Source organism: Gambusia affinis, linkage group LG21 (genome assembly GCF_019740435.1).
Source record: "Gambusia affinis linkage group LG21, SWU_Gaff_1.0, whole genome shotgun sequence".
Lineage (NCBI taxonomy): Eukaryota > Metazoa > Chordata > Actinopteri > Cyprinodontiformes > Poeciliidae > Gambusia > Gambusia affinis.
In genome coordinates this window covers 6,114,246-6,128,055 of record NC_057888.1, presented here as the reverse complement: position 1 = coordinate 6,128,055, position 13,810 = coordinate 6,114,246, and the positions used below count along the sequence as shown (strand labels likewise).

At 36.0% G+C, this 13,810-nt stretch overlaps 1 protein-coding gene across 3 annotated transcripts in view; it reads right to left on the bottom strand.

Annotated features, from left to right (window-relative positions):
• LOC122823996 (cadherin-7-like) overlaps positions 1-13,810 on the bottom strand; it is a 133,977-nt gene that overhangs the window by 65,741 nt on the left and 54,426 nt on the right. For all 3 annotated transcript variants that reach the window (XM_044104132.1, XM_044104131.1, XM_044104133.1), the window contains one exon: positions 3,045-3,164. In XM_044104132.1, the coding sequence (XP_043960067.1) occupies positions 3,045-3,164 (120 nt within the window). The remainder of the gene's footprint in view (positions 1-3,044; positions 3,165-13,810) is intronic.

Genomic DNA, 13,810 nt, shown 5'->3' with positions numbered 1-13,810 from the left:
ATTCGTTTTTTGTGCGTTTTTGTTGTGTGTGTCTGTTTGTGTGTAGATGTTCTTCATACTGCTAATTAAATGCGGCTGCAGTCAGATTTTTGTGTGAACATTTTACGATCCCAAAACTACCCACATGCACAGAATAAGAACATAGATGTCACACAGCAGTGCAGTGTTCACGGATGTAATAATAGATGCAGCCACCTATGAACAGATTGTAAAGATGTCGAGCAATGAGAGGTGACAAAAATGAAGGAAACTAAGAAAGAAGAAAGCTGAGAGTTAGCATTGCTGGCTTGAGCCATTGTTTACATCTGAATGTAATGCACCTGGATTATTCAGTGCAGAATTAATATTAATCTGTCATGTTAATGATGCAAGAGTCGGATAAAATGAGATATGACCATTCAGACTGCAGACGCTTTGAAAACTATCGGACACATATACAACTTAGTACCACATACGCATATTTTTTTCAGGTGAAACTATCGGAATTGGGCCGATTTGATGCACGATTACATCACCATTATGCTTTACTGTGTTTTATACATCTTCAACACGCATACTGTTCGACATTTGACCGAAAAAGGTTCAATTTTGGCTTCTTCAGATCTGACCATCTACTTTCAAGTGTTGCTATTTTGTCTAAATGGATTGTGGCAAACTGCAAACATGTTTCTTCAGGTCTTCCTTTCTACATCGGCTTTCTTCTTGCCACTCTGGCACAGAGGACCAAATTTTAGAGTGCACAACTAATGGTTTTCTCGCCCATAGATCCTCCAACCTGAGTCCTCCAGAGTTTAAATGGGCCTGTTGGCTGCTGCTCTGATTAATGCTTTCATTGCCTAGCCTGTTAGTTTGGATGGAAGCCTGTGTTTTGGTAGGTCTGGAATTTCAACAAGCTCTTAAAATTTTCAGATTATCAATTTCATACTTCTGTGTGCAAGGTTCAAAGCCAGCCATAATTTTTTTCTAAAACTTTCTCCTGTCCTTTTATTTTGTCTTTATGATGCTGTTTGTTCATTTATGTTCTCTAACATCTGAGGCTGCATTCATACTGAGATTAAATTACAATCAAATAGACTCAATTAATGGAAGTATTTGGTCTCTGAAAGACTGATTGAACTTTGTTTGATTTCAGCAGACTTTGCATTACATTGGGTTATCACAATGCATATTAACTGTATCCATTTCATATTGATCAATTTGGTGGATGCAAACCTTCAGGCTAAATGGTCAAGAACTGGGTTTGTGGCAGGTACATTTCCAGTAGAAACCCCCATATGTGTTGCAGTAAAAACGTAGGGCGGGTCTTCTAGATATATATTTTTTAAATATGTGGATTAGTAAGCTTTGATAGAAATGCTTTGCTTCCACTAACAATGAAAAAAATCACATCACTTTTAAAAACAAAACAAAACAATAAAAAACCAAGATATTAATCAATGAGATTTTTTTAAATAAATAATGATGGGAGCGTAATATTTTTCTCAAGGCCTGTGGAGCACTTAAATTATTTAGATAACATCTTAATTTTTCAGTCAAAATACAGCGTCAGACAAAAGCCTGATTTTACATTAAATAGCTAATTTAAAGCTGTGCAAGTGTATAATTTTCCCCTCTCACAGCTGTTATCACAAGTATGACAATGTGTTAGTTAAACTGACTACATCTACAGATGTTCAAAATCTAACTGCAGGGTAAAGTGTTCGCTTCCACAGTTGGCATTGAAGTTAGTATATGTAGTGCATCATAATGTCTGAAAATAAATTAAAAAACAAAAGCAATCAGTTTATGGGGACACTGATTTCATGAAAACTATTGAAAGAAAAAGGGGGAAAGCAAACACTGAATGATGATGCTCATACTTTGTTTTTGTTTTGGTAGCAATATATTTCATATAAAGGCAATAATGATAAAAACAATTCCAGGATACATAACACATTTCAGCATTCAGCCAAAGATGGCAAGACCATTAAGTGGACACATAATCCATGTGTGAATGTGAAGCAGAAATGGAAATCTTTGAAGTTGGGCTTTAAAGTCTTTACCATGTGGGCCACAAGCAGTAAGGGCTTATCAGGAAAATAATAGTAATCAATCAAAGGGTCACCCTCCCCTTATTAAATACACAAATGACAAAACAAAATTTTTTAAATAATTTTATGTTGTCAGACAGGTTCTACTTGATGTGATGTGATTTATTTAAATTGAAGCCAGCTTTCTAAAATCCATTTAATTTATGTGTAATTTATGATTTAAGAATGACAGTATATGCATCTTCACATCTTATTGGGTTGTTTCAGTTAGGTTTTTCCCTTTACATACAGAAATAACATGTATATAAATAACATAAAAACTGCTTTTTATATTTATTTCATTTTATAATGTACATTTATTTGTAACAACATAAATGTGGATCCCAAGTTTCCGCAGCGGTTAGGGACCAAAACTGTCCATGAATAGTTAAAACACTTGAGACCCCTCAAAAAACACTTATAATCTTGGTTTTTAATAAATCAAACAGCAACTAAAACCTTTATTCACAAACATATGCACAGTGGAAACTGTTCTAGCACGCAGAAGCTAATATCTACTTTCTTCAAAGTAATTAGACATTCTGGGGGACGGGTACTCAAGTAGGACAAAAGGGCACCAGCTGTAGTGTGAGATTTAAAACAGACAGATCCAATATTATGTATTGTTTCAAATCAATAGCCATAAGCTGTCTGGTCCAGATGTTTAATAATGCTCAACACTCTACAGGTTGTTTTCTCTAACAATGAAAATGGCAACAACAGAACAAAGTATAGCATGTGTAGCATTTTCTATTGACCTTCCAATTTGATGAAATGTACTTTATTTGGCTTTAGTGTAGGACCAGATTGTTAAAAGTGGATATATGACTGTTAAGGAATCTTTATTATTACACAACATAATACAGCACTTTCTTCACCGAGCCTACTTCACAAACACAGAGATATCCACACTGTCTGACATTTACAGTAATTGTGTGTGATGACTGTAAGAGGGTGGGATGAAATTACACCTACCTGTCTTGGGCTCCACCGAGAAGTATGGCTGCCCGTGGATGATGCTGTAGACCACCCGGGCACTGTTCCCATAAGTCGGGTCATCTGCATCTGTGGCTGCCACTTGCACCACCATGGTTCCTGTGAGCAGACGGCCACTCATTAGTTTCCAAGACAACATTCAAGGACCAAGTCATGCTGGGCTAAATGTGGAAATAGTCATATCAGCTCAGTGTGTGACAAATGCGACTTGAAAAGCAAGTGAGGAGAGGGATGAAAATGTAACTTCTCAGCCACTAAATAATCTCATTAGTCATTGTCTTCACACTGTCTTCTTTCATTGAGACTGGTGATTACTCTGAATTTGTATATTGCTTCATGCAAGTTGCTTGACTGAGTTTCAAACACTTTTATCCCCCCAACAAGAATGAACAAATACAACCCTGTTATTGCCACAAATTCACAGAGAAACCGAAACAGAATTAAACCATTACCTCGATCTTTTACAGTCCACTTGAGACTTTTAGCCATTTGCTTTGCACAGATCACCAAGCAGCCCTTTTCTTTGTCATTTTATGAAGTCTCAGTCAACAACAACAAAGTAAATTCAAAAAAGTGCAACTCTCTAGGGCTTCAGAAAAGTCAAATATGCCCCCTGGTAATGTTAGCAGGATGCTTTTTTTTAATTTTTTATCTTATTCCACTCTGGCTAAATAAGAATCTATTAACAGTTCCAGAAACAAATGAGAAATAAATACTCCTGTATTTACACTACAATACAAGACTTGCACAGGCAGTGTCACATCCAACAGAGTTAGGATGGAAAAATTGTTCCTGGAGACTATATTGTTCTGCAACTGTGAAGTTCAAATTATATCTTAAAACAAGTGAAAGATTGCAGCCATAGGGTGCAAACATCTGAGGTGTTTTCCTTTGCTTGTTTAGGGTGTTCTTTCAAAATGTCATCAATTTTTTACAGAGCACAGAAGGAAATGTTTTGTGCTTTTGGTATTTAAATGAGTATGTTGTGCTGCTGTTTGTAAAAGGAAATGTGTTTTTGAACACTATAATTTAACTCAAAGTTGTGTTTGGTTGTGGTATAAAAGACAAAGCACAAAATTGGACTGAAACTGTAGTTCATGATCAGAAAAAATGTTATCATTCAGACATCTGGAAGAGACAAAACAAATGATAACAAATAAAAACAAAATAAGGCAAGGCAGCGTAAAGTCAGTAAATGCTGCAATATTAAGGAGTTATTCCATTTCATTGCTGCTAAATATGAGATTGCTGCAAAGTCAATAACTCAGTGTAATATATGTGACTTTCTTAGATGATGTTTTTTTTTTCCAGTTTCAACTTAATTCACTTGTATGATCAAAGTGAAATGTAAGTAATTGAAATAATCATAGCCACGTTCTGAACTGAAGACGTTATTTAGATTTGGTGCGAAAAGTCAGAGAAGCCATCCAGCTGTCTTATACTTTGATGGTTAGACGATGTGTCTATTCAAACTTGTCAAAGACTAGTTAACTTTACCAGTTATTATATAACTAATTAAAAATATAGATTAAAAGTTTATGGAATATGCATGGAGCAAATTATTTCAAGCAACAGAAATATTAATAGCACACATGCAATATAAAAGTGCATGTGTGCTAGACAGACATTTTTTAAATTAGAGTAACCTAAAGCTGACACTTTGGAAAGATTAGCCAAATTCATAATCACACACTTTAAAATTAATATATGGTGATTTATTCATTATTCTTAGCGTGTTGATGCATTATTAACAGTTTCTATTCAGACAATTGGCTGGTTATCAAGTTTATATAACCATATTATAATATAATCAGAAAGTGAAGCTATTTCAATTATCATGTTCAACGAGTGAGACTCAAATATTAAATAGATTATTTACCTTAAAGTGATATGAAGCATTTGTTTTTATTATTTTTGTATATTGGCGTGTAGCTAATAAAAAATAAAAAATAAAAAAAAAGTAGTTTCTTCCAAAAATCTGAATATGGCACAAGAACACCACAGAAATATCAAACTGTACCATTTAACATACACTGTTCTTTTCCCCGTGGTACTCATGCTCCTTTTTGTACGGTACATTCTCTTTTGAACAAAATTTCCATTATTATGCCATCACTGACTAATGTATAGGTCATAACTTCACCGTAATGCAATGTTTTGACATTAATATCCTTTTTATTGGTCTTATTGATGAGCAATTATATCGTAATCCTTTTTATTATTAAGTTCAGATTTCATTTATTAAGACAGAACAGTAAAAAATGGTTGGAAAAAAAACCCAAATAGTAGTCCTGCAAGGAGACATGGAGGAAAGGAAAGAATCATAACCTGCAGACAATACTGGAAAAGGCAACAGTAATGATGATTGAGATTACTACCTCCAGGTCAAAACTGACACTGTGCACTGCTATAAAAGTCCAGATACGTGGTCTGGTCCTGTAATGGTATCCTGCTGTTTCTTGTAAATCTCCAAACTTCCACCAAGCATCCAACACTGAAATCTGTTCTTAAACCCAACTGTTCACACACCCACTGACAACTGATAAATTGTGTCTGCATTCAGCACAGCATTGTCTTCTCCCACACTTCTTTTAGTACAAAACAGAGAACATAAACCCTCTTTTTTTTTTTCTTTTTTTTTTTTGCTCCTCGTTACACCTGACTCATGTGAATTATACTGACAGCTATTGGCTCAGAAAGTGAAGCACAGAAACATTTTCCAGGCAAAAGCATAATCAGCAAAAATCAGTGCCATTCAATTTCAGTAAGACATTCATTATGGTATAAATGAGCCTTTCTGTTCCAACTGGGCTCGTTTAATGTGCATGAAGAAAGCAATTTTAGGTCAAAGAATTGATATCCATCTGATAATGTGGAGGAAAAGCTATTTAATAAACTCTTACATTATCACAAACAACTGTGATGGCTCAGGGTATTTTTTGCTGTGTTAGACCAGACGTCAGTGCTGGTCCTAAAGCTGACGCCTACAGGCAGTCTCTAACTTGGCAGCAGTAAAATCATCAACACCAGGCATTGTTAAAATAACCTTGAAAAAAAAAAAAAACAGACATTCTAACAGAGCACGGCTTTTTCCAGCCTAGCATGGGAATACAGTCCTCTGGAAAATTAATTGGCCTTCATAGATTCTGATTGTAGTTCACCTTAATGTTTCAGATCATCAAACTAGCTTCAATATCAGATAGTTACCACTCCCTTATCGCCATGACTACTGACTTATTTTGGATCATAGGTCAAAAAGAACCTGTATAGAAGTACAAAGGAAAATGTCGAACCCTCGAGCCTAGTCAAAGTTCTAACTGAAATTCATTTGGCATACTGTGGGATGGTTGGAGCAGGGTTTAGGATTTACAAACAATACAGTAAAAAACAAAAGAAAAAAAGAGAATGGCAAAATTCCTCCACAGTGGATGTAAAAGACTCAACAAACCGGGTTAGTACAACCCTTTATTAAATTTGGGGGCAGTTACTTATTCACATGGGGAAAGTTTGGTTTCTTTTCCTTCTAAATCTAAATCAGTTGATGATTGTAGTACTGTATAATGAATTGAAGCAGTTTAGTGTGCCAAAGAGCAGAAATCTGCTAGTAGAAAATACTTTTTTTAGAGCACAGTAACAGCCTGATATATTTAATATTCCACATCATCTGGCACAATGGAAATATACGACAGAAAGTGCTGTTTTATCAACTATTTTTTTTACTCAAGAGAAAAGTTTCCAATAAAAGTCTCACTTCTTACAAGAGATGTGTTTTACAGGCTTTTACAGAATGAAGTGATCATGAAATTGAACATTAGAGTTCTCCATTTTGGTCATAAAGCAGAATTAACAGGCTTTGGCCCTAGATGAGAACAAAATAAAGGCAAAAAGTAAAAATAAAAAACCTTGGGGAAGTTATCACCAAGCCAGCTGGGGAAGGACACCTAGATTATATCATCACCTCTTAGTTTTGACAGGTTATATTACTGGTAGTTTAACACACCAAGGTCAAATTGTATGACTGTATGGAAGAGAACTAAGGGAACGTCAGATTTTTTTATTACGGGTTTATCACTTCATGTAAGGAGATTTAAATTAGAATTTCATAAAGAACTGCACAGAGCACAGCTTTAACTTGGAACTTTTTAGCTGTTTTGGTGTCCTCTGTAACATAAATAAATATTGTTATAATGCCAGCAGGGTAAAATGGATGAAAAGAAAAGGAAAAAACAGAAAAATCACAGATGAGCATCTAGATATCTGAACTGATTCTTTCTGCTTCACCAGGCTGTCAGCCTGTCAATGCCCCCTGTTAATGTTTGTCCATCTTCATTGATGTGATGGCACAGAGCTTCACATTTTTCATCCATTCTCCACAGTTGCATAGAAAAAAAAAACACTTTCTAATAATTTCCTTTTCTCTGGTGGACAACTGTCATGTGTCAGTTACTAAAATAAATGTGGTGTGCCTATCATAAAGCAGAGGCAGGAATTCTTCAGGCCCTTAGATAAACAGAAAGTACGACACTTGCAGTTTGAGACTGCATTCTTCACAATATAGCCAAGCAACAAAGACAGAGTCCAACCTAGTAACAGCTCTCTCGGGCCAACACTACAGAAACAGCAACACCACAATTCCTCCAAAACCTCTCTGTGAGCTTAAGAGGCCCCAAGGCCCACAGATGCATCAAAAGCTCTGGGCCCAAAACCATCCCAACATGCACCCCACCAGAGAAAAATTACTTTCTCACATAAGGTTGGTTTGATATTGTTCATAATTTTTTCCCCTTAAAAAATTAACATGTAGATATAAGTTTGATGATGTAAAACATCTCTTAAGTTATCAGCCAGCATTTCAGGTAGCATGAAGATCATAAATGTCCTCAAAGGTCTGGTTGTGGCAGTAATAATAAAACTATGTATTACATTCCAAGTTTACTCAGAATATTTTTAGCGTCTCTTTGCATTGCTGTAATTTGGTTCTATACAAATGAAAACAGGTTTGATTTGACTTAAAAATAACATCTGTTATCTTAAAGTTCAATTTATGTGACCCCCAAGAATATAGAGGGTCACATGAATAGCTACAGCGGGACTAATTTGGCCACGGGCCTTAAGTTTGACACTTCTAGACACTCAATGTATTTTTAAGTTGTCTTTGGCTTTGTACTTGTGTAGCACCTTATCAAGTCCAGAGGACCACAAAGCGCTTCCCACTATAGTCAGTCACTCATTCACGCGCAAACACACACACACACACAATGATAGTGGCAGGCTACAGGATAGTAGCTACAGCTCCCCTGAGGCAGTCTGACAGGAGCAAGGCTGCCCTGTACCGGTACCACCGCTTCTGAGTTTACACTTCCTAGTCCTTTCGGTTTGACTACATGCATGACAACTCAACATTAATACCATGCTTTTTATTGAACAATTCAATTTTCAGACTGAAACGTTTGTAGAAATAAATTTTCCAGAGCTCTTTCGCTGGATTGGATTAAGTCTTAAATGTCCACCTGAAATGCTCATTAATAATGAATAGTGACAAAAACTTTGCATATTTACAACAAAGGATCTTCCAATTCCAACTTTAAATAATGAAAAAGACTTCATCCTTCATTGGTGCTTTTATGAATTAGACAGGAAGTATGACAGCTGGATAAAGTTGGAGTAGTAAATTCAAGAGCTGTGGCCTTGGGTTGACATTACATTCCCCATGCTTGTAATGAGCCCTCTAACTGCTCTTTTGGCCCTTTGCGGTGCAGCAGGAGAGGGCCTGGCCTCATGACTGTCACACCTCCAACTGTCCTCGAGCTCTCTTGTCTTTTATTTGACACCTCTCCAGTGATTAAGACAAAAGCCTTCAGAGATCCTAGGGCCGAAAGGTCTCAGTGTTTCTGGATGAGTTCTGTCTCTAATTACTTTAATTAAATTCATGATTTTCTCTAAATTGAACTCATTCATCAGTGGGGCAAAGCTGTGACCATTAATGATTTAAAGGCATCTATAAAGGAATTATTGAGGACAGGAGGTGCTTGGCCCTTCCCTCTTCTTTATCGCATTGGTGATTGCTCTGGGCAGATATTTACAAAGAGAGGTGATGCATTATTCTCTTGTTGGCTGCACAACTTGCACTGAAGACTTTCACAGGAGGTGGCAGAGTAAATAAAGTGACTCAGGTCACTGCGTTTTTCAGTACTCGAGGGTGTAAACGTGCCCTCCTCTGTAGTTCGCGCACCGACTTCCTGTGTTATCTCGGGTTGGACACAAGACTTGGAGCCCTTGTACTCTAATCCTCTGGTTCTTTAAGCCTGAGCTCTGTACCTCCAGTTGACAGTCAGCTGTGTAATCCTTTAGAGATCTCTGCGCCTGTGCTGTAAGCAAAGCGCTGCTTCCTTTGGAAGGCTTCCTGGTGTCACTGTATGCCTGGTTAAATACTCATTTTGACTTTGAAGGTTCTAAAAATGCCTGAGCTCCTTTGTTATCACTGACTTATACCTGGATGCTGCTGTCTGTGTGAGGCGCTGAGGCAAAGATGGCTTTAACTCTGTTCATGCACTCCATGTGAAAGAGGTTATGGTAAAGCGATTCAGTCACAGCTATCAACACAACTCCATTCAGCTTAGCTGTTATTAATAAAGAAGAATATTTTTGTTAATTTTCTACATGATGTGCGCTGTTAATTGCAATGGGGAAAAAAAAGTCGGTTAACATCAAATAATTCATACTACAACATAGATAAGATATCACTAATTCATCAGAAGTCATGAGTTCTTCCTTATTCTTTAATATAAATAATTTATTTATCAATATGAGCATGTCAAAGACAGAAATACCATAATGAGCAACAACAGTGTTGCAGTAATTCAAGTCTCATTACTTTTGGATGTGAGGTAAAACAAACAGATCTTCTAAAAACTAAGACATTAATTATAGCAGCAGAAATTCTCAACGCATAAACTGAAATCTCTTACAATTTCTGTTGATCACAAGCCGGTGCTTCTTACAGTTACTGGCTGCATTTAACAGTTTGAAAATATTTCAGTGGTAGCGATATTCTTCAAAAATGCAAATAATAAACAAACTCAAACTGAAATCTTTCATCTGCATCCAAGTTAAATTTGATGCCTTTCCATTTTAGATTGCGAGTTCATTACTTCACATTTAATTTACAAAGTGTTTCCTGCTCATGTCAAGAGGATCGATCAATACATTCATCCATCTGTGAATTTATTTACACTTGACTTAAATTTTACACTCACCAACTGGATGCAACCCACAGTTTTAGACAGGTGAAAATGTTTATTTTTTTCTTTTAAGAGTGAGATGTCAGTTTGTAAGCAAACTGAAAAAGTTGGTCTCTCACCTTTTACTTTTCACCAAAATCTCAAGCTGTCATTTCTTCTCCTCAAGGCTTCGCTCAGTGGGCAGAGCTCACTCACCCACATTCCTTCCAGTAACCACTTAACCACAAGCACTTACATCTCCGATGGAGTTTCACCAATGTCATCCAATTAAATGTGCCTCTTACTATTTTCTTGGAAAAAATCTTAAACATAAGAACTTCTTTTTTTTTTTTTTTGCAGTTTGTAGGCTGTGATTTATTATTCTATGGTTTCAGAGAATTCGGAGTAAAAACAATAAAGAGTGCAATGAAATACAAAAAAAGCATGTTTACACTCTTTGCTGCTTTATCTCTTTGCACAGGTTAAGTTGATTTTATTTACGGCATTCACACTTTCCACCTTTCTTTCAAGTTCAAGACATGTAAGTCTTTGTGTTTATTGTACTTCTGAGAAAACTGGATGATTTCCAACTTCCAATCAGAGTACAAATAAAACCCATCCTTAAAAAAAAACATTCTTCCAAAGACTTGATCTTGTCAACAAATGCTTTGTATGAAAAGTGGGTCATCCAAGATGAAAAGGTCCTGGCAACTCTCTGTGCCCCAGTCTGCCCCTTGTGCCAATTCACTGGCTCCACTCACTGCTGTCTGATGCTGGAGAAATAAATACAGGTACGGTGTTTACTATAGTAAAGATTTTTTTTTTCTGCCTAAAATCAATTTATTTTGTGTTGAATTAAAAGTTTAGGCAATGGAATTTATAGGGTTCACATTTTTAGTGTACAAACATTTCAAACACCCTTTTATACTTTCCAACTAAGAACTACACAACATTAATCAAGACTTTTGTTTAAAATAAAAAAAAAAAATCCTGATTCCCTTTTTTAAAGACCACAAGTATCAGGAATCTGACTTTGTTTTATGATTTGTAATTTTAATTAACTGCTAATTTTAAATAAATAATTGACAATAAAGAGTATTTTTTTCACAGCTCTAATCCTTAGATTTTTGCTAATACTGTGTCTCACTTGTGATTAGACCACAGGTCCCAGCATCCCTCGGATCACCTCAGGAATCCCCCAGGAGAATCTGGCGGAAGTTGGGGATGTTGGAATGCTTTTGCCAACCTTGTTGTCATGGTGAAGAGGGAAGTGAATGGATGGATAGAAATGTGTTCATTAGAATTTGACATTTTCAGCAGGCAGGTACTCGAAAGCTTCAGCTAATATGAACACCAATTTGTGGAGGAAAAAAAAAATGCCCATGGGTGTCGGGATGGATTTAGACCTTAAGTTAGTTTTCAAACACATGTCACTCATCAACATTTCAAAGCCCAGAGGTGTGTGCTGGCATATTTAAAGCAATAAATATGTAAATTGCTACTCATAGGGCTTCACATCACTATACAGTGGATTGGCTCGTACTTAAAAAAGCTCAAAGAACCAAAATTTAGTTTGCTTCCATGTCTTAATGTTTAATGCTTTGTCAATATATTTCAATGATTACTTTGATAAGCCCTTTACTACATGGACTTTTGTGGTTAGCTATTTAGGTTAGAAGTGACGAAACACAAAGTCAGTTTAGCAAGTGATTCTCTATCCCTTTGAACACGCTTCCTTTAAAAATGAACTTAAAGATTCTAATTAGCTTTGCCAAACTGGTTACAATATGTTCCGATTAAAAAGAAAACACAAGGTGACTATGTTGTGTTCTTCAACCACCTGTTCAACTAAAAGGCCTTGGGATGTTTTTGTTACTCATTTACATGTCTTCATATTTTCAACAAGATAGTAGGGACTAATTCAGAACTGCGGAAGAAATTTTGACCATGAATTAATTTGGTAGTTGCTCCTCCAGGATTGGTTTCAGTGCAATACTACATGCAGCTCTGATGTCATGGGACAGTCTAGGACTTGGATGGCATTCGTAAATTTAAGCTCTTTTATGCTTAGTGATGTCGTCCTGAGATGGTGATCTGTTTAAAGATCTGAATCTGTAAACAACTCAATATGGCTGGAGGAGACTCACATAATGCCAAGAGACATTTCTCTTTGTATAAATAATGTTTTTACCATTTGTTTTGGTCTATTTAACAAACCTCCAAGGCAGATTTTGTTATACAAAATGGGTATTGTGATAAACATAAGGTATTAGGCGATACAAAAAATAATAAAAATACACTTAATAGATTTTAATTTTTGCAATTTTGATTATAAAATACAAACTTCTAACAAGAAAAGAAAAACAACAATGAAACACTTTATATGTCCTTGATCACATTTGTATGCATTTCTTGCAGTCAGACAGTCAATATTGGGGAGGTTTTTGGCCAACCATCTCCAAAAACACCTTCATTCTTATGCACTAAACTTTAATATAACATACTGCCTGGGGTTGTGCAACTCTGCAAAGATGTTACCATCCTGCTACACTTCATTGTGCAATAATGCAACTGCCTACCATATAGCTAGTCAACCAAGCACAAGCATTTTACCTGCCTTTCCTAAAAAATGAACAGAATATTGGGTGAAGCTTTCCCTGGGAAAAATAGGCTGCTATCCATTCTTTTTAGGAAAAATATAATGACAACCCCAGATAATAAGAAGTCTATTGAGCTAGCATAAGATTAAGTTGTAGTTTCTCAAAGAATTCTTCATTGGATTTTATCACAGAATAAATTCAACGAGGCAAAATAACTTATGTGACTCATCAAAAATCAAATCAAATGTAAAACATAGCGTTGACAACTATCTGATTATTTTCTCATGCTAATAGCTTAAAAAAAATTTTGTGGTTCCAGAAAACAAAAAAAAACAAAACATTAAAGTAGGTTAATATGTTGAAGTGAGAAGATTTTCTGTGGCTGTCACAAGCAGTGTTGCAACACCATTTTCATAAAATATTTTGTTGTCTTATCTTAAAAACGGAGCCAGCTGTAACCTTTCACAGACGTAGTTCAAATCAAGAATGTACTTTTCTGGAGTCCTTCAATAGTCCATTCTTTATGTGCTTATCTTAATGCACTTCAGATGTCACATACGTACGACTCTTAACATTTTTCACATAAGTTTCACTCTTATCAAGTCACAGTAAACCTTGAACAGAAGAATGCCACACTTCCTATTTGTTAACATATTCGCAGGCGTAATATCTGACCATGAGAAGCGCAAATTAGTAAAAGTTTAACCTTGACCTTGATTTACACAGAGCTCATGAACAAGCAACATTTCATTTAAGTCAAATTTGATGAGCACAATTTTCAGCCTTGCAAAGTGTTGGACTCATATTAACACAGGACACGTCCCAACCCACCTGATGACCTAGAGGCAGAACTAGGAAGACAGATTCAGCGAGGTGGAAAATTATCAAACGGAGACGTTAGAGCGAGGGCAAGTCAAAGAGAAAG